This window comes from Hypomesus transpacificus, chromosome 15 (genome assembly GCF_021917145.1).
Source record: "Hypomesus transpacificus isolate Combined female chromosome 15, fHypTra1, whole genome shotgun sequence".
NCBI lineage: Eukaryota > Metazoa > Chordata > Actinopteri > Osmeriformes > Osmeridae > Hypomesus > Hypomesus transpacificus.
Genome location: NC_061074.1, coordinates 7,238,642 through 7,264,829, shown reverse-complemented (window position 1 = coordinate 7,264,829; position 26,188 = coordinate 7,238,642). Strand labels below are relative to the sequence as shown.

Sequence of the window (26,188 nt, the reverse complement as noted above, 5' to 3'; positions counted from 1 at the left end):
TGGGCTATAATGAATTTCACAAGTAGCACATTCATTATGTTGTTAATGATCATGTTCAGCATGCACGAACAGGCATTCGGGACTGTAATTCATTTAGATGTTTTTCATTTCAAGATAAACAAGCATTTCATGGTTTCATATGTATAGTACCTGGGTATAGCATTAATCTCCTGTATTTCCATGGTTTCAGATGTAAAGTACCTGCGTATGGCATTATTTTCCCGCACTTTCCTTTGAGAACTGTCTTTTGTGCAGTAATGGTCAGCAGATTTGTCCTGATTTCAAAATAAATGTTATGTTCTGGTTAAGCCATGTCTTCAGGGAGCCCTCAAGACCTTACCGGAAATACTCTAAACCTGCTACCTAAGGGAATCTGGGACCAAGAAGGGCTGAGAGCCACAGGAAGAGTGACCTGACACCAATTCTCTATGCTGCTTTTAATACCCTCTCTTCCTGTCTGTGTCACATACTGAGAGAAATATGGGTTTTAAAGATGACACACAGCGTACACAAATCCATCACACATCACACACACATACACACACCTCACGTCAAGGGGAGAATTTCAGCCATTGTGGGTTTTTAAGCTTTACTCTGGGCAGTTGTAAGGTGCTTTGAGGTCATTAAAAGGTTAGATGGGGGCTCCCCAGTAGCTCACTGGATAAGTGCACACACCACGTAGGCTGAGACCTTATCCAGCGGCCTGGCTTTGGATTTGGCCTTGGCCCTGGGCTGCATGTCTTCCCCTCTCTCTCTGTATTTCTACCCCCTCTCTCTCTATCTATTGTACTTTTTTACTTAATTTAAGACCCGTATATGTTTATTGTTTGCACCTTCCTGCCACAGTGAATTCTGTGTTTGCGTAACATAGGTTACATGGCGAATAAACCAAATTCTGATTCTTATTTTGATGGAGATGGGAGAAGAAACCCACCCAAATTAGCTTCGGTTAAACAGGCATTGGAGGAAATTGCCACAGTTGTTACAAATCAAGTTCACGTACATATCCTGTTATTCTTCAATTACAAACTTTCCAATAAAGCACGAAACATGACAAAAATAAATATTACTAAAAGGTTAACCTGGTTACTGTACAGGCTATTGTCCACACACATATTGTAAAATATTTTAGAAGGAGTAGGGTACATTCATAAGCACATGGGTCCAGTTTAAGTGGACTGAAGCTGGAGGGGAAATACATAACCCCCATACACAGTAATTGCAATGGTATGATCCACACCACAAGGGCTTTAGGTGAGAGGAGGCAGACTGCATTGCAAATTCAAGTTGATGGTTGCTGGAGAGGGGAGGGGGAACTGAGGTGTGCTGTCAATCTTGGCACTTCCTCCTAATTACAGCTCCCCTTTGGGCTCAAAGCTTGACCCCTCCCACACACACACACACAAACATACAAACACACACGTGCACACGCACACTCACGAGGCCAGCAGCATTGCCCTAATCAATGCCCATCACAGCGCAGCCTCATCACATCTTAGCCTCATCCTTGCCCAGGAGAGGAGGGGAGACACCGCGGCCTCCCTGGCAGCATCTTGTTAACTTGCAGAAGGAACCGCTTGTACTGATATAAGAAGTGCGTGGTTGGGGCTGTTGGTGTGAGATGGGCTGCTGGTGAGCAATGAAGAGGTGCCCCCCCCCCCCCTCTCCCCCTCCTCCCTCTGCTCACTACCCCTCCCCTTTCTTCCTTTATCTGCTGCCCAGGCCACCTGAGGTAGAAGTGAGGCGCTGTCAGATCTAGCTGCTCCTGGACAGCAGAGAGTTGATATAACTGTAGAACTGTAATAGAGGCCAAGGCAGGGAGATCGTTGTGCTTAGCTCGAGATCATCCATGGTGCAGAGACCTGGATGTGAGCTGCAGATGTCTGGACTTTGTCCCGAGTGTCTAACTGTTGCACTGTAGATACCAGGTTTATACTTCAAACTGATGCTTCTAGGTGAAACACATGCGCAGCATCTCTCATATAGAAATCCTGGAGGTGGAGAGGCTTGTATGGAGCAAAGAAACTCTAAATGTGGCTCACTTGTCGGGCGAGCAGCTTATTTGTTTTGGAGAGTCCAGAACAGCAGCCCCTACAACACAGGTCAAATGAGAACATCTCCGGGCGCCTGCCGATAGGTCTGTCTCTCTGTGTGCCGAGACTGCGTGGGCCATTCCGGACCTACTGAGTCGGCATTAGCATGCGCAGCGCATCGTCTTCCAAAGTGTATTTTGCATGATATCCATTCTCATTGATTCCGACGGCCCGCTTCATTTCCATTTATTCATTAAGCAGACGCTCCTCTTCCCACCCGCATCTTATAAGGGCCTTCCTTGGCGCCCCGCTCTGACACGCTGCTACACAATCGAGGCAAACAAGAGGATGCCGACGTCCTTTTTCATCAGCGTGTCACAACTCACTGTTCTGTTAGATGTATTTATCAGGGGAGGGAAGGAAAGAGCGAGCAAGGGGGGGGGGGAAGGAGAAAGGACCGAGGAGGAGTGATAGAAGAGGAGCTTAGGTTACAGACCATCCCCATGGGAGCTGAGGGATAAGAGGAGCATTTCTCGATTGGAAGATCTTATCTCTTGTTCTTCTTGTGGTGGTCTCACCACAGTGTGGTTCTCAAATCCTCATATGATGTATTCAGTAACACATGCAGAGCTCCGAAAATGACTCCATATAGGAGTGGACATCAGAAATGACATGTGTAAGACCAAACTGTATATTTACAGTTGAATAAGAAGATAATCTATCGTTCATGTTTTAGTATGGTATCGGTCCTCTTTCCAGAATTCCGCTACTATGGATATGTAATTGAAAGAAGACAATTGATTTATATTTTGTCACTTCCTTCCCCTCTGCTGTGTTCCCAGGTGTTATGTGGATGACAAGATCTCCAAAGTCGCCTGGCTTAATCGCTCCAACATCATCTTCGCCGGCTCCGACAAGTGGTCCTTGGACCCGAGGGTGGACCTGGTGACCAAAGGCCAGCTGGAGTACAGCCTGCGCATCCAGAAGGTGGACGTGTATGACGAGGGCTCCTACACCTGCTCCATCCAGACCAAACAGCAGCCCAAGACCTCTCAGGTCTACCTTATCGTCCAAGGTGAGGACATGCACACAGCTGAAACAGCCCAGAGCAGACTCAAACCACCATTACCAGCCCACAGTAGATTGGATTGGACCAAACAAGGCAGAAACTAAAATTGAGGCATTTTGTGATTTTTTGTTGTTGATCTGGCACAGACGAGGTTGGCGCTTGCGGTGATTTGATAGCTTGTTTGTTTTTGGTCTATTCCCATTGAGCGGCAGACTACCTTAGCTTCTGCTTTGCATCTCAAATGTGCTCACATGGAGGCCTGATGGACAGGTGATTGAAAATTTCCTGTCAAATAGTCTGACAGCCTGACTCCTTGTCTCTCTGAGGATGGAAATGGAATGTGGCACAACATGTGAACCAACAGACTCTATAGACGCCTGCCATTCACTGATAGCTATACAGTACACTGCACTTTATCTCAAGATCCCCCCCAGCCCAACCAGGGTACCCCCAAAAACACATATCTGAGCATGTTCTAGTTTATTTATCCCTTTATATCAGTGTCACCAAGTGTTTTGAACATCATGGCGTCATACATACATTTCATTTTAACCTGATGATGATGTCAAAGGTGACTCGAAATGCATATAGCTGATCAGTGATGGAAGATTGTAGATAGTTGTGGAGATCTACTGGCATGTGAACTACCGTATAACTGTGACCCCACTCCCTCGCAAGAAACATTACCTCATAGAACCAAGTGATTTACGACAATATCAATTTACAAATGCCTACAACCACAGGGAAAAACATCTTCAAACCATGAACTTAAAAGATGATCCAATAATAGCCCGTAAAGGTCAATACATGAATTGATGCTTGTGTGGGGCTCAAAGTGGATCTGTTCCAGCAAAGTGCCTTCAGTTCCCAGAATCCATTGTGTCCGCTGTTCATGGAACGCTTGATCATTGGAACGGCTGCTGGACTTCCTGCAATACTATTCAGCTGCACATTCATCACTCCTAATGTGACATATACTGTGTAGCTAAACATTGATTATATTGTTGTCTTCCGTTTCGGCCATCTCTTCCTCCGCTCCACTTGTTATTCTCTGGTTTCACTATTAAACCCAGGGACATACGTTCCATCATACATTGACATGTCCCACCCACTTTTTTAAAACTGCAAATCTGTACCCCCCACTTTTTGTAAAAAAATGATATATTTAAATTATATTTGACTGCTGCATCCTTGTTCCACCCAAATTTGAAAACAAACCTACAACCCTGATTAAACCAGTGAATATGATCAGGCCACTATTTCTCGGGTGTATCCCTTGTTCAATTCACAGCCTGGAATAAAGTATTGATTGGCTGGGAAAGGGAGTATCTGCATTTTTGTGCTGTGGTTGGGATTGAGGTTGGAACAAAGGTTTGGACTAACAGATAAGAACTGAGTCTGGGTGAATGCTTGTACTGCTTTCCTGGGCCTTCAGTTCAAGACTAAATGCGGACCTCAAACCACCTCTGGTGTACTGGAAACGCATTACCTCCAGATACTGTACAGAGCAGAGTGTGAAAACAGTACAGGGTTCAAATCCTTCTTGCTTTGTTTTGCTATTGAATAAGGCAAACAACAGAACACTCCCAAACTAAATCAAAGTGGACCAGCTTATTTTTCACCTTCATTTTTTTTAACAATATGAAAATGTTCCAATTGTCGCTGACATTGTCTTGAGTTAGAGACTGAAGATCGAGTTCACATAACCAAAACTGACAATTTTCCGCTAGCACGGACAGCCAAGCGTAATTGGAAAACAAATGATGAGACAAAGTAAATTTACTGGGGATAATAGAGCTATGGTCTTGGCGGGGTGGCATCCAGCCGATGGCAGACAGGGTCGTTGAACACGATGAGAATCATAATAGTTCTAGCTTTCCAGTCCATTCCCTTTTGATTTTGATCAAACCCAGTCTGGTCAGTGTTTGGTCATTGAGCATCGAGGCCCCCGTGTGATTGTTCAGTAAGCTTCCTTCAAGCATGTGTTGACTTTGGTGTTCGCTATTAGCCAGAGGATGTCAAAATTGCTTTGAGTGCATGTGTGTGTACATGTGTGTGCGGGTGTGTGTATAAGTGAGTGAGTGTGTTTATGTGTGTGTGTTTGTGTGTATTTTAGTCTCTGGGAGTGTGTGTTATCGTGAGCGTGAGTGTACTTTGGTCCTGAGCCAGATGTTAGGAGACCATTGAAATATGTCAATAGGATTGATCTCTGGGTGGGCTTCTATTCCAGCCAGCAGCAGTAAGCTGTTTTTCTTTTCAGTCCTTTTTCCTCTCTTCTTTATTTTTCAAGGCCTCAGCAATGGCACCGCTTTGTCAGCTGATGCTAATCAGGATTGATTTGGTAGATTATGAATTAACGTCAGCATTTTCTTTCTTTGTTGAAGAATCCAAATCATTTCAAATATAAACATTAACGGAGCGGCCATTAGCACAATGCAGGGGCCACACATGGATGAAGAAATGGTGTGCCAACCATGTTTACAGGATGTGTGTGAAGGTACTTAAAGTGTTCCAATTAAAGTAATCACTGTATTGTGATGTACAGAAGACTGTGGTCTACAGACAGATTAAAATCTCATTTGATCTCATCTCTCATCTCAAAACAATACAGAAACACAAATTCAACACATAAACAATCCCAACCTTCATGAATATAATTGCTCTCCCCTCACCACAGAACCCAGGAAGTGTGAAGTGGAGCTGGAGAGCTTGCGCCTCTGCAGTAGCTCTCAGACTTATATGACCTTGTTACACAGCACTCTGAAACTCTGAAATACACCATGTTTATGGAGGCAACAGCCAAGACACAGGACAGATGCAAAATCCTATAGAATATGCATCTCAGTCTAGGAAATTAGATTCTTAAACACTACTGCCTGACAGTGTTTGAGGAAACATGCCATTGGAAGTGTTCTACACATTTCTTCTCTTGAAAAAGTCAAATCATTATTATACCTGTACTTTACAATTCAGTATTGTTGATTCCCAACCTATGTTACCTTCGAAAAACGATTTTAGTTATATATATTTTGATGATTTGTTAAAGAATGATTGTGTTTACTCTGTCTTATCAGGGGTTATTGGTGGGATACCAGTGATTCTAGTTACAACGTCACAGCTTCTAATAGAAGGTAGCCTCTCCATTGCTGTGGCTCATCAAATGACATGGGCCATTCAATATCTCTTCCTTTGTATCTTGTCACAAACCAATACACCCACATACTGTATGTCATAATACTGACAAATACTGACACAGCCTTCCATCTTTCTTTCTCTCGGTTTCTTTTTATCTTTCTCTCCCACAAACACACATAAGGAAAAACACATAGTCCCCCACCCCCACTCTCACACTCATGAAGACACAAGAACACACACAATCCGTTCACAAAGATGTGGTATTTAAGAATATTGTGATCCAAAGCACTCTCTAAAGAGAGAGTAAAGCCCCCATGCCACTCTAAAGAGCAACTCCTCTGTGTGTGTGTGTGTGTGCGTGTGTGCGTGCGTGCGTGCGTGTGTTCTGTATGGCTGTGTAGGCCGTCTACTTTAAAGTCTGAGCAAGGGAGACGGAGGAGGAGTGACCTTTTAACAATTATCCTGGGACTATCAGAACCTTTCTGCAGTGCCTTGGAAGTCATCTCTCACTGCCTCCCACCTCTGCATCTCCAAGGCTTTCGTTGTGGCTGGCCTATTGTCAGGGATATTGTGTTAGTCTCAGCCTCAGCATGGTGAGTGGGGGCGAACAGTAAAGCTGCCAAAGGTCTCCCTCCAACCCTCAGCTCATCGCCCACCCTCTAGGGATAACGGACAGATGTACCTGTGCCCATTACTCCAATGTTAAGGCCGGAAAAAGAGAGAAAGTCATAGAAGAGAAACCAATCGACAAGCAACCGCTACGCGAACCGTCTGTCCCCTTTGAACCTTGTAACGAAACCAACTCCTTGATGTTTTAATGAAAGAAACAATTTAGTATTCCTTTTTTTCCCGCTCGGGTTGCTGCCGCCACTGTTATAGAGCAAAGAAACCCTCGGAAAGAGAGGCATCTCTTTAATCTTTTTTATGCTTGGCGGAAGAGACGCTTCATGCATTTAAATGGGGCCATCGGAGAGGGGGCCATCACTGCAGATACATCCACGGGGGTGCAGGTGAAGGGCCGCCATATTTCAGGGGATAAGCCGAGACCATGTCCCATCACTCCTGGAGAGCTCTCCCTCCAACGCCACCGCCGCACTCACTCAGCCAGCTTTGTTATGAAAATGGCCTGACTCTGTCCCCTGGCTGTTAGAGATGGTTATGGATGGGAAATTGAATGCGGGGCCTCTACCTGTGCGTGGCGCCGGCACTTACCGGGATATCAAGTGACTGGCGCAGTAACCTCACCCCCCACAGCGATTCTTTAATGGAGTCCTGTCACCCATGTCACACTGCTTGCCACCCTTAAACACTTGTCAGGCGAATGCTGTTTTCTGTTTGGACGCACAAACAACCCATGTGGGCGGAGTTGCTAGGAGCTCGACCCCTCTCTGGGAGAGAGTTGGTCATGGATTCACCTGTTTTGTCTGAGAGAATAAGCATCAGGACTCTGTGAAGGGAAGTTTTCTTTCCCTCTGTGACCATCTCAGCCATCCAGGAGAAGCCTGCTGGCACTGCCCAGTTGGAGCCAGGACACATCCATCTTCTGCATGGGGAGAGCACCCTGGCAGCCTGGAGGTATCCTCGAACGTGCTGGTTTTGAACCACCCCTTTTATATTTCCAAAGGCATCCGTCTTTGCCAAACATTCTCAAGGTCAGACCCATTGCTGGAATCTGGTGTACAACACTTTGCAGGGGTGACACACAGCTTCTTGAGGGTACCGGGTGGCTGCATAACGAAAGCTCAAAAGATGTTTGAGGCGATTTTCAACAAGACCAAACACAATCTCCTTCAAACCAATGTGTCTTTGATTGTCAAAGATGTACATTCATCTTCAGCTACACACAGACAAGACTGCTGGCATACCTGGATGAATTCACTCTTATTAGAGATCTTAACAAGACTGATATCTGAAAGTTACCCACAGCTTAGAAGCCAAGTTCAATCTGGGCCTGGTTCTGTCTGAGGATAAGAATTCCTTATTCTCTGTTTTTTTGGGTCATTCACACCCACATCATATTCGACATTTGATATGTATTCCAAGTATGTCAGAATTAAGCATTTCAAGAACCTTCCAATTAATCCAAATAAATCCTGCACCTACAGTACTGCTTATTTTATACCGTCTCAGGCACCGGAAAATATGTGATAGTAACACAGTTTCTTCCCTTCCGCTGTTGGCCTCCTCAACAAGGCCAAGAGTTCACACTGACTTTAATGACTTCATGTGTTAAAACACACTTTGCTTTTGCACTACATTACAAAACTGTATCTGTACCATTTGTATCTTCTGTAACATTTGTATTTTTATATTGTACATTTGTATTTTTATATTGTACATTACGGCAACTTATATTTTATTTTATTGTATATTTTATTTTAATTCTAATTCCACTTAGTATTGCTAGTTTAAGTACCCTTAGTATAGTTAGACCACATATTTAAATTAAAGATTCCTATATGTTTATTGTATGCAGCTTCCTGCCAAAGCAAATTCCTTGTCTGTGCAAACTTTCATGGCAAATAAATCCCTTTCTGATTCTGATTCTGGTCTACCATGGTTATGCAGGAATTGAGTTCAGTCTGACATAATTCACAACCAGCTACAGTACCTCCATGATGTTGTGGATCTGATGGAGAAAGCTTGCTCGGGGGGTTTGTCAGTGAATACAGTGAGTAAATAACATGTGCTTGTTATCTCTCTACCAGCTGGAAAACACTTTCAAGTGCTCCACTTGGTCATTAGTCTTGTGCTTAAGGCAATACAGAAAGAAAAGGAGAGAGAGAGAGAGAGAGAAAGAGACTAGCAGGAAAAGAAAGACGAAGTGGGGAAATGTTCGTGTATGCTCGTGTGTGTGTGTATGCATGCGTGTGTGTGTGTATGCGTGTGTGAGCAGTAGAAAGACAACGTGACTCGTGAACATGGCTCTACTATCCCTACCACCAAGTGTCAGATGCTCTTTTGGCGATTCTCTGCCTTTCAACCAAGGCTGCCAATCAGAGAACATGTCAGGTGTTCAAAATATATAGTAAAGGCTTTTTAATGATTTTGTGATTTTCTAGTAGTTTGAAACAAGTAGCATACTAGCTCCCAGACCCCCACTGACCACCACCATTAGAGTGTGCACTTTACCTAATTCTACAAATTGTAAAGCATGAAAACCAATTACATCTTATCGATTAGGCCGGATGATTTGCCAGGATAACTTACAGGGCATACGCCCCGAGTGCTTTTGGGATGAGGACAAACAATTGGGCAGGTGAGCGTTTCTCCAAATAAGCTGTAATTTAATGATTGCTTCGCCAATAAGACACGGTTCTTTGTGTGTAGCCTTTAAAGGGGCAATTGACTGGGTTTTTTGGGTATTTCACACTGTTCCTTAAGGTCTCCGAATAGGGTATGTAACATTGGTTGGGTTGAAAATGGCCCGTGTGCTGTTCTATGCCCTCTGACAGATCCTCTGAAATGTTCCCGGGAAAAAACACTAGCTTTTCTCCTTTTATGGTATGCTCATTAATATTTAGATAAGCTGCAAGCTGATTGGTTGGTTATCAACGAGTGAAGCTGGGAGCAAAAACGCAACACAGCCAACAGCAACACCGAAGTTGGAGACTTGAAATAAAAATGCGCAAATAAATCTATTGTGTCTACACAACACTGTTTTCAACAGATTGACTATATATCATTTGAAATGATAACATTACTTGTTTCCACTTCTGTTGTTGAAGCAAACTGGATTGATTCAGGTGGGTAGAACGTTAGGCTACAGCTTAGCAACCAAACCATATCCTGATTCTACTCGGCTTCAGTTAGTTAGCTAGGCTACCTCTAGATATCTTGCTGTAAAATAACATGACAAAGATCTGGACAAACATGCATCGTGAATTGTAGATTTTCATTACACAGGTTATTTATTTGAATGAAACACAGTCAGGAACATGAATCAACGTTAGCCCCATTGCCAATAAACTAGGCTAAATTATCACACACTCTACCTATGCTCTTGCATTAACTAGCAAGCTAAACTTGTTTACATGCCTACAGTCTAAGTGTTACTAGTAACAGTTAATAGCAATGCTAACTATCCTGTATCTAGAACCTGCCTTTCTCCAGTTCTTTCAAATAGATTATCTAGACAGGCGTTAGCAATAAGCCAGACTGCAGTTCGTTTTCTGGCTATTTTTCGGAAGCTTCCCTTCTAATGCCGACTACAGCTAGTCTAGCTAGAGTCATTTGATGTGTGTAGAAACGTATTTAGCATTCTACCTGGTATATATACAGGAAACGTTAGCATTGCTAATAACTGTTAGCACAACATCATACTGTCCTTAGCTTGCGGTTGCAATGAGCATACGGTTGGAACAGCACCTCTTTCCAGGTTCAGCTTCCTAGCATATCCTGCTTGAAATTGTTCAAGGTTGTCAAAACTGTCTTGGGTGAAATGTTCAGAGCAAATGAATGATTGAGTGTCGAACTTCGCCGGGATATTCTCATAGACAACAGCAGCCATGCCTGTTGAATGTTTGGCTCCTTGGGAAGACTGTGAGTGTTAGCCTTCCCTGTACAGCCTGGAACACAGCATTTACGACCGTGGTCCATTTTCAATATCCTTGTTATAATTCAAAACGTTCTTCTTTGTAATTCCTTATAAGTAGCCTACACAGAGCAGCGCGCAGCTAAACTAGTATCGGAGATAGACGCTACCTCGGGCTGGTCTGGATGTAAATTCTGGGGCGTGACAAAGATACAGACCAGAGCCAATAAGAGGGCGATCACCGGTCCTACGTAGGACCGGTGGCTTTGTTGAAAAGCTAGCGTTTTACAGCCAAATTTTTGCTTTTTGAGATTTGAATAGGAAAGAGGTGTCAATGGACTTTGATATTCACGGTATGTTCAGTTTACCCTCCGAACTGTCGTTTTTCAACAATGACAAGGTAAAATCGGTTTTGCAGTCAATTGCCCCTTTAACCAATGCAGGTTACTGATATTCAATAACACTTTGTTAAAGGGACACACCCATTTCCACCCATACCAGCTTAACATTTTGTGAAACGTGTACGTTTTTTTTGATTAGCATTTGTTTGCGGGCTGCAGTATGCTTGTTGTGATGATAAAAGGTTAAAATAACATGTATTTTTGGGAATAACTCAATTGCGACATAGATCGCAAAGCAGACAAAAAAAGATCTTGAATCTTAGAGTGCGTCTTTAAGCACAGATACAGTACTATAATAGCCATTGGGTTTTTGCTAAACCATTATGCTAAGAGTAGTTAGCCTAGCCCAGATTTAGCCTGTTTATTTATATATTTCTAGGGTAATGACCACATGATAATTCTGTTCTGGAATACAATGATACAGTAATAATGGTAGGCTGGAGGATTTGAGGCCTGTGACCCAAATTCACATGAAAGAAGTATATATCCTCAGTATGTTGGATTATAACTTTGTTAGAAAGTGCGGTGGGCACAAAAACTTTGAATGCAAAATACAGAAGTACGTTTTAGTTAAACCTACAAGAAAGAACCTTACAGGTCAATACCATGTTACAGCTTCCGTAACAAAATGCTGCTGTACACCGGACAGTGGATTTATTTCATCTTACTTTGGACAAAAATGATTGCCTTTAGAAGTTCTAGACTTGTATCCAAGAAGGTGTGTCATAAGTTGCTCAAACAGTCACACTCCGCCAATGCTGTTGTTTATTTCCGTCTCTTCCACATGCCGGCGTGAATGCACCTCGTTAGAAGTGCTTGCTCACTTTCTCTCTTCTCCCATTGTTTTTCACCACTCAGCACCAATTATTTAGTTTGTGTGATTTACGAGCATATGCCTTCATGGAGCCCTGCACTCCAACACTATAACTTCTCATCCTTTCAAAGAAAACCCAGTTTTAATTAACAGAGGTTACAGTAACAGGTTTTCAGAGCTGTTGTTCTCAATAGACCTTAATCTGACCAGCAGAAGGGGAGACAGCAGAAGAAGAAGTGCTCAAGAACAAGCAGAGAGAGAGAGAGAGAGACAGAGAGAGAGAGAGAGAGAGATCTGGCTTAATCTCTCTGACTCCAGAGATCCTCCAACGGGCCTTGGTCTCTCTCACATTCTTTCCCTCCTTTGAAACATCAGTAGCAGCTCGAGTTTAGATCACGAGGATGGACGCTGCCTGGCGGCCATGATTACGTTGGTTGAGAAGCAGCCATTCGCCTCCTTCCTGTCTCCCTGCCAGGGAAGAACAATGGAGAGTGGAGGCGCCCCCTCAGCTCAGCACCATTCCAGGCTTCTGCAGCTCCAAAACATGATTGTTGAGAAGTGTGCCATTTCTTTTCTGGTCTACGATGCCAGTCTGTCAGCATTGGAAAGTTACACTTACACAGATGCCTACACAAGCACACACACACGTACTGTACTCACACACACATGCAAGAACCCCCCCCAAACACACAAACACATCCTGTTCCCCGTCAGACTAGCTGGCAGCTTCTTCTTGAGGTTGTTTTCCACCATGAGGTGGATCTGGCTGAGTCACAATATTGTGTTTTTGGAGTTGGAGATATAGGGTGACATGTTGATACCACGAACGGAGAGGATTATTGAAGTCATGGGTTTTGATTCATAAGGAAGTTTTGAAACAAACAGAAGTGTAGGAACAAACATATGAACTACTGTAGTAATCCATTTTGGAACTGTGTGTAAATCTTGCCTTCATTGTTATCATTTATGGAGTTTGGAGTTGCTATTGTTCAGATCAACACATTTTGTTGGGATCTTGTTCATTGAGAATTCAATATGTCTGACAAAAAGGCTTTCTTTGTCAATTGGTTTTTACAAGGTTGACTTACAAGATATGGTACACACTGTAGGTGTGCAGATAAACACGCGCCCACAAACATAACAACACAACACAATGCTTCCTCCTTTTTTATTTGTAGTAGCTTTTACTGAATTATGGTCAAAGTATTTGTGTGTGTGCACATGGCTTATAAAGGATCACTGTTAGAGTGTATACTGTGTGTGCGTGTGTCAGCAGCATCATGAATATTCACAACCGCTGATGACCTTAACATCCATAATCCTGAAAACCCCCACTCAATGATGCTTTCCTTCCTTTAAAGCCCTAACATGGGCATGACTACAAGATGTATTTGTTTATGTGGGCTATAAGATTCAGGTCTCCACACACATAAACACTGAGACACGCATACACACAAGCTGGATGTAAACCCACACATGCTAATAGCTTGCATTTACTTTGCGTTGAATAGTTTTTTTTTGTGTGTGAGTGAGAGAGAGAGTCTTATAAATACACACATCTCCAGTTGACCTTAAAGGCCTTAATCCTGAGGAGCCCAACTGAATTGATGTCCGCCTCCAGTTTAAAGCCCTTGAATGGACAAGATTGCCTGGCTGTCATTCTCTCTGTTTCCGCACTAACAGATTGCCTCTTTGGGTCAAGGTGTTCATTGCCCTCAACGCAGCTATGCACTTACGGGTTTGTATGAGGACATGTTATGCAATTTTTAAAGGTGTCACTACAACAACCCTTCAAGTGATCCAGGGACAGTGTTCTGCGTCCTTAAATAAGTTTGTCGACCTTCTTTTGTGTGTGCACCTGTGTTTAGTCAGAAGGTTTCTACACCAACATTCATATCATCTCTAATGTCCCTCAGCGAACAGTTAGTTGTTTTTATGGACAGCTCAGAGATTGAGAGACTGTACTTGGAAGAGATTCCTCTAAACAGTGCGGTTATTTCTCTCTGATGTAGTATGAAACATGGAGGACACTGTGCAGCGATGGAATCCAAACCACAATAACAGCCTTTGTAGCCTGGGAGGACGAGAACAGTTTGACATGTTGTCTTCGTAGTCTTTGAGGCGATGAACATTTTGCATAAATGTCGCACCATTTTTGCATAATGTGAAAGAATCCAGCTGTACGGGGTCTGCCGAAATGTTTGGTGTATAATTGGTGCGTGTGCGTGTCTGTAGGTGAGAGGGGAATGTCTGAATTTGGGCGCATTTATGATAGTAGGAGTTGGAAAAAGAGAGCCACTGTGATAAGAAGAGGGAGAGAGAACAACAGAAAGAGATCATTTAGAAATAAACTATTAGCAAGCTTGTGACTTGTAACAATAAGGTGTTGTTTTTTTGCCTCTTTCTGTGGGACCATATAAAGGTTACATTTGAATCATGGCAACATTAGATCTCATGTACAGTACAAGGCATGACTGTAAACATAAGCATCATCACATCCTGCCCCCAGGGGGTAGTGCTGGACATATGGGTGTTAGTGCCAGCCCTCAGGAAACTGGAAGAAGGATGGAGGAGGCTTGCAGAGGGTAGGAGGTAGATGAAAAGGCTCCTGCTCCTTTGCTTCCTTGAAGTTCTCCCTGATGAGACATAACCAATCCAACGATGTTAGAACAGTAATCACCTGAAGGAAATGAGGATGGAAGGAAGGAGGGAGGGAGGGAAGGAAGGATGTATTGTTAGAGTACTGTGCAGGAGCTTCAGGCCAGGACTTTGATCATCTTCTTTTCCCTTTTAGGCAGGGGTTTTCAAGACAGAAACACCCTGCAACTCTATCGATCCCTCCATCTCTTTCTCTCTCTCTCTCTCTCTCTCTCTCTCTCTCTCTCTCTCTCTCTCTCTCTCTCTCTCTCTCTCTCTCTCTCTCTCTATCTCTCTCTCTCTCTCTCTATCGCTCTCTCTTTCTCTCTCTCTCTCTCTCTCTCTCTCTCTCTCTCTCTCTCTCTCTCTCTCTCTCTCTCTCTCTCTATCGCTCTCTCTTTCTCTCTCTCTCTATCGCTCTCTCTCTCTCTCTCTCTCTCTCTCTCTCTCTCTCTCTCTCTCTCTCTCTCTCTCTCTCTCTATCTCTCATTTGATTAGAAACCAGATTTTTCATGCTGGATCCTTCCGTGTAATTACACCTTGTGTTTCTCAATCTCTGTATTTCTCCCCTGCTGGCTTTGTGGTTGATAATTAGAGTTGAAACAAAGGTCAGTCTATTTGGGTTGTCATAAGTATAATGAATAGAATAACCACTGCAATTTAAGCTTAACTGAGGAGGGAGATCATTTGGAGAATCGAGATCTACAAATAAACAACTTCTGACTGACTCATGAACTGAACATGAACATGACAGGGTTATCTGTCTGCCAGAGCTTGTTTCTTCCCAAGCTCATTTTTTATCACCAATGGCGTGTAGCTGGGGATTCATGTTCAAGCTCTCCATTCAGCCAATCAGAGCACTGATATTGTTGGACTCGTTGTTTTGAGAGAAAAGCAATTGGATTCCCTGTCACTTCAATCTCCCTTCTATAGGGAAAACATCTTCTCTTTCAGAGGTCATTTTACTCAACCCAATAACTCTGTATGGCTTCATTTAAACTGTTGTTTTGCAATGAAATATCTAGCATGTCAGTTGGTGTTAGGATAGCATGTGCTATTAGAAGAGAGGAGGGAGGGAGGGTTAAAAAAGACAGGAATTGTTTGACAGTGAGGTGGCCACGAACATAGACTGATCTGTAATAACAGAACCCGTTTACTGAGGCAAGAGACTGAAGTATTGATTATGGTCTGTCTCTCATTTAACAGCATGAACGACAGAAGATATGACAAGCTGCTGTAACCAAATTTTTCCATTTATCTGTGCAGTGACAAGTTCTATCATTTTTTCCATACATACTGTATATTTATATTCTATAAGAAAACACTCACAGAATAGGAGGGCCCCAGTCACAAGCTGCAGGAACAGAATGTGTTCAAGGAGAAGATTCTACTGAAGGTTATTATTATGTAATGCTAAAGTAATGGCGGGGCCTCACCCCATTACAGTGAGTGCACACGATTATTGAAGGCTCTCTGAAGCGTCTCCAAAAGGACTAAGATATTGACGTCCTATAGGAGGAGGTACATTGAAATCAGACTGTAGGTAGACTGTTGACTTTCTTTCTCTGTTCCGGGTCACCTGTGGTTAATATCACTCAGATGACAACATGTTGTGACTCTCAGGGCTGTCCATCATGGATCATAGCCGCACCTGCTGTCTCCCTTCATTTCATCCCTCTTGCCTTAATAGATGAGCGGCCTACACTATTGAAAACCAGCCTCTCCTTTTTTAGTTTAAGTGCCTCTCAATTTTCCTCTGCCACTTGTCACAAATTAATAGAAACATGTGAGGACTTCCCAGACTGCAGTATAAGAAATTGTCTATTTGGCATTAAAACCTCTAGTGGCAAAGCTGCAGGTTGATCCTCGAAAGCAGTAAGCATTGTAGATATATGGCTACTCATTTAGAGTGAAAATCCTTTATCATGGACACACATGCGATTGCCACTTAAAATAAAAAAGGACCTTCACAAGCCACATGTCGGTTCACACTGACAATACTCTTCCACTGGACGTGTGTGCTTTGTTCCTCTGGAATCCCTTTTTTCCATCTGTGCACACAGAAACCTTATCTTCGCCTCAGATTGATTGTCTCTGACCATGTTTCTGCTGCTATATTGATAAAAATGACCCAATATCTTATGGTTCCTCATCTCTCTCTCTCCCTTTCATTCTCCCGTTCTCTGTCTCTCCTCCAGTTCCTGCAAGCATTTACAAGGTGTCAGAGGACATCACCGTGAACGAGGGGAGCAACGTGACGCTGAGCTGTCTGGCCGACGGGAGACCGGATCCGGTTATTAACTGGAGACTGCTCAATCCATCAGGTAGGCTTCAGCCAATCAGTTCTCAGGTCAGCCATGTTGTCTTTATAGGGGAAATGTTTCATCATCGCTTGTTATCAATGTCTCTGTTTCTCCTGCCTTGGTGTTGATGGAGCTGCAGTGTGCATGAATGTGTGCGTGTCACAGGGATGATGTGGTCTAAATCCAGGTTCTGGGTGTCTAGAGAAGAATGATGTCTGACATGATCAGGCTGTAACTGACAACACCACCCAAACAGACCTCAATCAGTGTGATAGAGCCACCTGTCTCTCTATGTGTTTCAGTGAAGTGCAGTGTGCAATTATCTGATTCAAGACATCTCTTTATTCTGTTTCCTTGCATCCCATCACCAAAAAGAGTCAAAAGCAAATGCATTCTCCTTTAATCCAGGGAGCTTTCATTGAGGTAACAATTGTTCTCATTTGAAGTCACAGTTTTTGCCTTGTTCAGTAAAAGAGACATCTAGTTGGTCCTCAGAGAGATGGTAACTTTCTTTGGCCTGGAGGGAGGGGGGGGTTCTCTACTGTTGTCTACCAGCAACTCTGCATAGTTCTCTCCTGAAGTGCCATAGTATTATTTTACTGCCGTCACACACTCACACATACTCGCTCTTCCTCCATCTCTCCCTTTTTCTGCCTTTCTCTCTCTCTTTAGCACAGGTGCGTAGACACACACACTCACAGCCTCCTTGTGTGCCAGCCACACAATGCTTCCACTTAGAGCTACAAACACACCTGTGCATGATTACGAGTGACAGGCCCTCAAGAAATCCACATTGATCACTCTCTAATAAGGCTCCTGTTACTGTTAACTTTGTGACTAAAACACACTGTGCCTCCACTAGCCTTAGATAGACGTATAAAAAATGAACCCAGGAGGTCAGTAACTCAAATAAAAACAACATTAATTCAGAGGGAAGAGTGAACAAGTGAACTCTATGGAGTTTGGAAGTACGTAGACAAACCGGACCTCATCTTCACAACCATGTCCTTCCACAGCAGTGGTGTTTCCACCTGCCCTTTCCTCTCAGACAGAGCTTGAGGGGATCTGCCACTATGGTAAATGTCAGGCCAGGGTCAGACTAAACCCTACTGCTCCCAAGTCCAGCATGGCTCTGTGTCCCTCATGTGTTCAGACTCTCCGCAGTTAGCTCAGGAATTTCTCTTATGAAAAGTCTATCATTGTAGTTGACAAGTGGCAACATTTTGCAGACTCATTTTAAATAAAGGTCTACGTAACATTCTTTGCCCTAACGGTTTGAGTGAGGAAGTGGCCACTGGCTGCAGTTAAATTGGTATTCCTCAGCGGAGCTGTTTATGTGAGATGTAATAGCTGGCTCCCTTCAAGTGTCTCCATTTATTAGTGATGCACTTAGTTTCTACAGGCCGGACAGGGATATTTACTGGACACCCGTTCCCTCATTTCCTGCCACCTGTCTTGCTGCCTAGCATTCATTACTGGGCATATCAGTTAATCCGTTTATAATTGGGTTTGTTTGTTTTGTAATGACAAGAGGAACACAATAGATGGGTTCTGTATGAGAAGACAAAACATGCATGCCCCATTTCCAAAACACTTTCAGAGACTCAACAAGAAAAACTAGCTGTCAGACATATAAACCCATGCACACATACTTTGCCAAAATCTAAATGTATAAAATATTTTTGGGTTGTGGTTAAACTGGTTGTCAAAAGGGGGTCTATATTGGTTCACGTTTTACAGTATTTTGTACATACATTGACAGTCTCCTTCTCTAACCAGTTCCAAACATAGTCACTATATTTTGGGAACTGGTAGGAAAAGGAGAGAGACAGTCAAATGACAAATGAACACAGTTTGACAGCTTGTCAAATGTCCATGGTTGCCTACTAGTTCCTTTAAACAATAACTTAGGACTGATAGTCCCAATGGCATTTCGTCTTTTTGGAATGTGGGTTTAAATTGGAATTATTTAGATATGTCCGATTACTTCTTTATTGGGCCCATATGCTTCTCTCCCCAATCCAATATAAATTATAGTTTTATTTCAACATTTATTTTGTGGTTTGGTACATCAAACATGCCTTTATTAAGTGACTCCCTGTTTTGATGACGCAGTCTGAATGGTGACATCAGTTCCTGACAGCTGCTTCTGTGGCAGGGTAAACCTCTCTGTGCTCAATCATTAGAAATGCCACCTGATTTAGGAAGTGCACACGATACTGGAGCACAGAGGATAGATGTGAGTAATAAGCTATTAAGAATTCTTGTCCATTCTTGCACATATTTAAACAACCTTTGCTTCAAAGTCTTTGGAGTGTTGGCTCCAAGGCACAATGGTGGTTCTGTATGAAATACAAACAAATAAACTGGATAGACCTAAAGATCAAAGTGGTTGTTTTCACACTCATTTCACAGTTCTCACTATTAATATCCATGTAAACATCTAATTAATATCCATCCCATTCGAGTTATTGTGGTACTATAATAACTTAGTTGTTCTCATCATGTGTGATGTCATGGTCTAAAAATAGGTTGTCACATTAGTTTTTTGGAAGTGCTCATAAAATCTTCATATAGGTACTAATAGTAGGCTACTGGCTTTGTTTAGCTGAAACACTCAAGAGGATTGGAGAATGTAAGATTTACAAGCTTCAGAATAACTTGGTAGCCTCCCCTTGCACAGCACATGGCTGAGTCTCTGTTCTTCTTTCTGAACATTTTACATTGGTACATTACATTACACAAGGCCAATTCACATCACTCATTCACAAAATACATTTTCTGATGAGTCATCTAGATTTCTATTCTATAGCCTTTCTATATTCTATTCTTCTTATTGTAAATATTATATTAGTATATATATATATCTATAAAGTGTAAGAGCTGTATGTGTAATAGCTAAGTGGATGTAGTAGAGGGGCAGTTGAAGGCTGCAATTGTAAGTAAAAACATTTTCTTAACTTGCTGGGTTAAATACAGGTTAAAAAGCAAGCAAGAAAGAAAGAAAAAATAAATACAAATGTAGTGTGTTGCAGATACTTAAATTATTTCAAGGCAGACATTTCCTTTGAGATCAATAAAGTGAATTGAATTGACTACAAACAATCAAAACTAGCCAAATGTTTACCAAATAAAGATGCTTGATGCATGATCGTGCAGCACATGCGCCCTGTTTTTAGATAGTCTGTAGAAGAATGGATGTGCATTTCTTTCAGAATTATTCAAGTATTTCACCCAAGACTGTTTCATGATCACTGTTGAAGCATGCAATTCTAGGTAATCAAAGCAATCAAATAACTGAACACAATATGGTGGGGTGAATGAGCACTTAGACTTAGCTTACAATGTCACATCCTTTCTGAGAAAATTCTTGTGTTCAGCAGCTACGTTGGATGTTGTTGCTAGGATCGATTGAAAGGCCCAGTGGTGGGTTGCTTGAAGGGGGGTGGGGGATCAATCAAGCGAGGAGATGGGGAAGGGGGTTGTGTTAAGTTCTGCAATCACACACACTCACAATAACACACATGCGCTCCGCACTGTTGTTTACTTCTCCCCGTGTGTGTGTGTGTGTGTTTAAAGGTCGCAGGCGAAGAGACTCCCAACTGGGCGCGTTCAGAAGGGAAATAGAACTATTGGTCAAGCAAGGAATTTCTTCCTGTACGCTCCCCGGATCACTGGGATCGGAGTCATGCAAGGATGAAAACTACACGGCCCTTTGGCGCCCCTCGAATTACACGCCACAGGGGTGGAGACAGGGCTCTGCACGCTGGCTAGGGAGGGGGTGGGGGGGGGGGGGGAACATGTAAAGAGGAGACTTTGAGATTACACAACCTTGGGATCGTAGAAGAAGAGAGAGAGAGATGTTAAAGTATGCAAATAAGAAGTCTCATTAAACGTGCGATCACTCACATCATTGGGTAATTCGGAACTTGCAAACGGTTAATTAACGTTAAATTATGCATTTGAAGTTCTCCCTCCGACCCCACACCTCCATCAGTATAACATGGCTTGTCAAGCATTTAGTGCTGGAGGCTAGGTAGCGGCTGTGCTCTGGTGTTCCACTGCTAATGCTCACACACCTGGACAGTGGAAAGACATAGACAACCATATACTGCTCTCACGCTTTCCCTCCCAGCATGTGCAAAAACTACGTATTTCCAGTGCTTTCTCCACAGTATGGAGCGTTTTCATTGGAAGTACCGAAGCGTGTGCTCTGACAGCGGCGTTGCCATGTGGCAGTTACCTTCGTCGGGTCATTTCCTGTTTATTACCTTTGTCTCACACTGATGACCTCACGTCCTGTCTGCTCCCATGCCTCAAAGACAACAGCAGATGGAATCACCTGCAATATAACAAGAGTAACACCGGCACTCACTGGCTTTGAGAACGTTTTTTGTTTCTTTTTTGGAGTTGCTTATGTTGATATTGATTATAAAGCCTGTGTGGTGTATGTGGGGAGAAAAACAACCAATCAGAGAGGAGCTAGCGGAGTTGTGGGGGGTACTTTAGACATACCCTGCTAACACCCATCTTCCGTATCGTCTTTTTTCCCAGACTGGACTAGACAGTCACCCTGTGCCATCTGCCCTCCCCCCCATCTTTCTCTCCCTCTCTCTGTCTTTATCTATCCTTGTCCCTCCCTCTCCACCTTGCCTGCCTCTCTCATCTGTCCATCTCTCTGTCCCTCTCACTCACTCACTCTCCCTCCCTCTCTCTCTCTCTCTCTCTCTCTTTCCCTCTCTGCCTCTCCACTAGAGCAAGGCAACAGCCACTTCAGTACCCCTCCATTCCTCCTCTCCTCTTCCCCCTTCTTCTGTCAGCTGTGAGATTGAAGAAGCTCATCCCTGAACAGACCAGAGAGAATGAGAGAGAGAGAAAGCGAGAGAGAGAGAGAGAGAGAGAGAGAGAGAGAGAGAGAGAGAGAGAGAGAGAGAGAGAGCGAGAGCGAGAGCGAGAGCGAGAGCGAGAGAGAGAGAGAGAGAGAGAGAAAAAGTCACATAAGGTCTCTGACTCACATGGAGAGGGGAGATAGGAACTGAGTGGTTAGGGTAGTGCTGGAGCTAGTGTGTATGCTTGTGTGTGTGTGTCTCTGTGTCTCCCAGGCAGTCTGACTGAAGTGTGCGATGTGTCCCTACCAGCGACCCTCATGTCCGGTCCTGTCCATTACCTTCGCCTTGATTTGCTCAGGGCTGTCCATGTGACACATATAGCATCTGCTCCTGGGAGGAAGCTAACAGGGCCCCCCAGAACAGACATCTGGCTGCTAACTGGACTAAGGCCAAGCTCTCTGTCACTGGACATGCTTCCTGCTACTCCCGTGATTTTGAATCAGTTTTGTGTTAAGCCTTCACTTCCCTGGGTGTGTGCTCCGCACTCTAAAACTTAACGTGAGACTGCGAGACTCCCTCTCCTGAAGGATAACACCCTAGGATAGCACTCAACACACGTCCACACAGGACCGCACACTTACATGTGAAATCTGCACGTGTTGTTGGTGTGCGACACATTCCTCCGCCTCCTGCTTGCTACAAGCTGTTTGTGTTCACACATTCACTGTGAGAATGACTTGAAGGGAGAGTTGACCTTGTTGTCCTTCACGGGCGCAGAGAGCGCCTGTCCCTTTGGCTGGAGCATCTCTGGAGATACACGTGTAATAGTCGAAAGCTCCTCCACTGTAAATACAGCCCACAGATTGAGGGTCGTATTTGTTTGTTTCTACCGTGTCAGATTCTTTGAGGCAGATTTACCAAACTAAATGGAAATATATGTGAAAAGTTTGTTGGGTTTAAATCTTATCATTTGCAGTGATTTTTTCCTTTCGAACTGCTGTAAGTCTTCTATGAAGGGGAAATGCAACGCTCGTCTCACTGTTTGCTCGGCCGACGTTCTCCCATACTGGGGATCGAACCCGCCACGTCCAGCATCCCAAGCGCATCCACTCCCAACTATGCCAACAAAAAGCTAGCGATTTACTGGCGCCGGTGGCCTGGATACATACCTGAGGAGTGAGTTTAACAGATCTACACCAGTTACACATGCTGTTGGGGTTTTTCAACTTAACTGCTGAGGTAACCAAAAGAAGGATAAGAATGCACGCTATGTGTTTCAGCTTAGTGGTTCACTGTGTTTCCCCACTAGGAATGTAAGTTAATGAGGTAAAAGTGCAGTAGTGATAATGATGTATCATAGGTCACCCTGTCATAATTAAAATCAGACTACAGTACATCTTCCTCCCTGACAGAGAGATAGACAATATGGTGTTATCCCCTGATGATGCACGTGCTCTTCATGCAGTCACTTAGACAGAGTCAAGAAGCTTTGTAGACAAAAGGAGCTAAATGTCGCAGAGCCATTTGCGCTTGTCCCTTGTAAGTTTCAGAAATCAACTGCTTAACATAAATTAGCATTCACCATATAAATGTAAGGTTTCACACAGTGGTGAAGTCGTGCTCATAAATGATGCATGAGAGTATGCAAATGAGCATCTCCAGTTGCCAACTGCAGTTGCAGATTGTTAGTTCTGTGTCTTGCACATTCCACTGTCTCACTCTGTCCCCCTTTCTATATTTCTGTCTCTCTGTTTCTCACTAATGTTGGCCTGCAAACTTGGCACCCGTAGTCCTCCATGGAGCCCAAACACAGGCTCACCTCAGCAAGCTTTCTTGTGTGCACGTGTCCACTGTGTGTGTCTGTGTGTGTGTGTGTGTGTGTGTGTGTGTGTGTGTGTGTGTGTGTGTGTGTGTGTGTGTGTGTGTGTGTGTGTGTGTGTGTGCGTGTGCAATGCCAGCCTCAGAATGGCCAAACAATTAGAGGTTCTAACCAAAAAGCACTTCTTTAGATTCTTAATGCTATTATTAACAGGATGAAGGATGACCCTCTGAAATATAAATAATGTGCTCATCAGCAAGATAGCCCTCTCAGAAGCAGTGGCATCAGTGTGTGTGTGTGTGTGTGTGTGTGTGTGTTTGTGTTTTTATTTGTTGATTTTTTTCTGTGCAAAGCAACCCTCATTCTTGATCTAAAGTTTACACATTTTCTAGGAATTAAAGTAAGTCATTATAAAAGGAATTATTCGATAACATGGAAAAAACTCTCTACCACACATCTCTGACTGGCTTTCCTAAGCTGCATAATTGTAGCTTCCTCTGTATCTCTCTTTCTCTCTGTATATTTACATATGTACATATATATACATGCATATAGATCTATCCAGTATATAATAAACACATTTCTGGCTGTCTTTCTTTCTCTCTCTCTGAAATGACTTTTCCTGAACATACTGCGACGTAGCCTCAGGGCAGGGGGTTTGAATAAAAAGGAAAATATGTCAGAAATAATTGTATGCATTGTTGTCTTAAGAACTACATCAGTAATTAATGTACATAAGTACAATTGAGCTTTTTGTCAAATGGAACATTCCTAGTCAAAGACCATTTCCATCTCAAAGTAACAGGCATAATAGGGACTAGGTTTATTTTGAACCAACCAATCTTTTACAGTTTAGCAGATATATACTTAGCATTGTTCTTCCTTAGTTTTCTAATTACTACCAGCAGTGAAAAGAATTGTGATGGTGCATTCAAATGTGCACTTGGTGTAACAATGTTGTGCCTTATTGAATTAACAATTCAATGCAGATAGAATTTGTACTGTAGAGGCCAAGTTGGTGAAGGTGGCTTTGGAAGTGATGTGCTTGAGGGTGTTAAATTGGCCGAACAGTGATGTATATTCACAGATACACTAAGAATATGTTGTGACTGTAGCTTGCAACATGGAGACAGAGGCTCACCCAAAAGGAGGGTAAGAGAGTCATCATGAGAGTACTGTACCATGTAGAAATAAATGGTGTTACATTACCAAAACAAGATTAATCTTAACATCCATTTACTATACCTCTGAAAGCCACATTTCTCCTAACACAAGTTTCACTTGTGTAATGGCTCATACTGGTAAGCTTGAATGAAGTGTAACTGCATAGCTGTTATTTTGTGACTGTAATGGTGTTACTTAAGGTATTTCTCTGTAGTTACACGGTAGTTATAACAACCGACAAAGTAAGCATTGAGCTGCGAGTCTCAGCTAAACATGATTATTCATGTGTTAAACTAATGCCCGCAGTGTTGACACACACAGTCCTCTCCAGCTTTCACTTGCTAATTAAATGCACATTTTGGAAGGTAGTATTGTTGATTGGGGCTTGCCACCCCTACAAACCTTTGCTTTGTGTAAAGGGAAGTTTGACACCAAAATGTATCTCTCAGTTCACTTCCTTCCTACATCACTCTGTTGCAATGTGTGAGATTTGCACCTCTCTTTCGGTTTTAAATAAACCTGTAAAATGTAATTAAGTTGAGTTGTTTCATTCCAAGTGGCAAAAGCCCACATTTGAATTGAATGAAAGATCTACATCTTAGACATCTAAGACCAGTTGCTGAGAAATGACTCATTAATTAATGAAATATTTGTCGGGTTTTTGTCATATAGATCTTGATCCCAGTATTTTCCCTCACATGATGGTGTGAGATAAGGACGCTTCTTCTTCTTCTTCTCTTCTGCCTCGATGGCTTCCCGGCCCAACTCTCCAGATGTAATTACACCAACATAGGCTTGCATGGCCTCTGTGGCATTATAATCTCTCTAAAAGTGAACATTCCCCATCAATCAGTGCTGCACTCCCCTGAGAGATAGCTGGGCCCGATACCTGCTGGAGCCACACACAGATAGACAAAACCAGCTCTGTCTAGCTGACGAATAGTATCACTCGATTATTTCCGAATCTCCCTTGTTCATATGTATGGACGTTCTGGAGAGTTGAGATGTCACGCTGTAATTATGAAGATATTTTCTGAAGGCTCCCTCTCTTTGTCTCTGTCATTGTCTTCCTGTATTAATATCTCTTCCCCTTCCCTCTCTGTCCCGTTCTCTGTTTTTTTGCTCTCTTACTTTCTCTATCTTTCTCTGTCTGTCTGACTATCACAACCTCTTTCCTTGCTCTCCTCTCCTTCTCCCTCCGCCAGTCCTGTGTAATGTGTTGTACAGTACGCAATGAAACAATCATTTTCCATGGCAACGGATCTCAATCATACCAGTTCAGGCTCAACTGGTTGGCCAGCAGTCTCTTAGACATGCCAGAGCCCATCTTTGATCCTGATCCCTCTGAGCCTTTCATCATCGTAATATTATCCAGCTCCGTAATAAGGTTCTGAGACGAATGGACAATGATTTCATGGCAAGGATGAAAGTCAAGAACACACACATGGAT

The 26,188-nt window shown here is 43.1% G+C and overlaps 1 protein-coding gene across 2 annotated transcripts in view; it reads left to right on the top strand.

Annotated features, from left to right (window-relative positions):
• Positions 1 to 26,188, top strand: part of LOC124478106 (limbic system associated membrane protein) — a 254,800-nt gene that overhangs the window by 218,700 nt on the left and 9,912 nt on the right. For both annotated transcript variants that reach the window (XM_047036244.1, XM_047036242.1), the window contains 2 exons: positions 2,876 to 3,108; positions 16,822 to 16,947. In XM_047036244.1, coding sequence (XP_046892200.1) covers positions 2,876 to 3,108; positions 16,822 to 16,947 — 359 coding nt within the window. The remainder of the gene's footprint in view (positions 1 to 2,875; positions 3,109 to 16,821; positions 16,948 to 26,188) is intronic.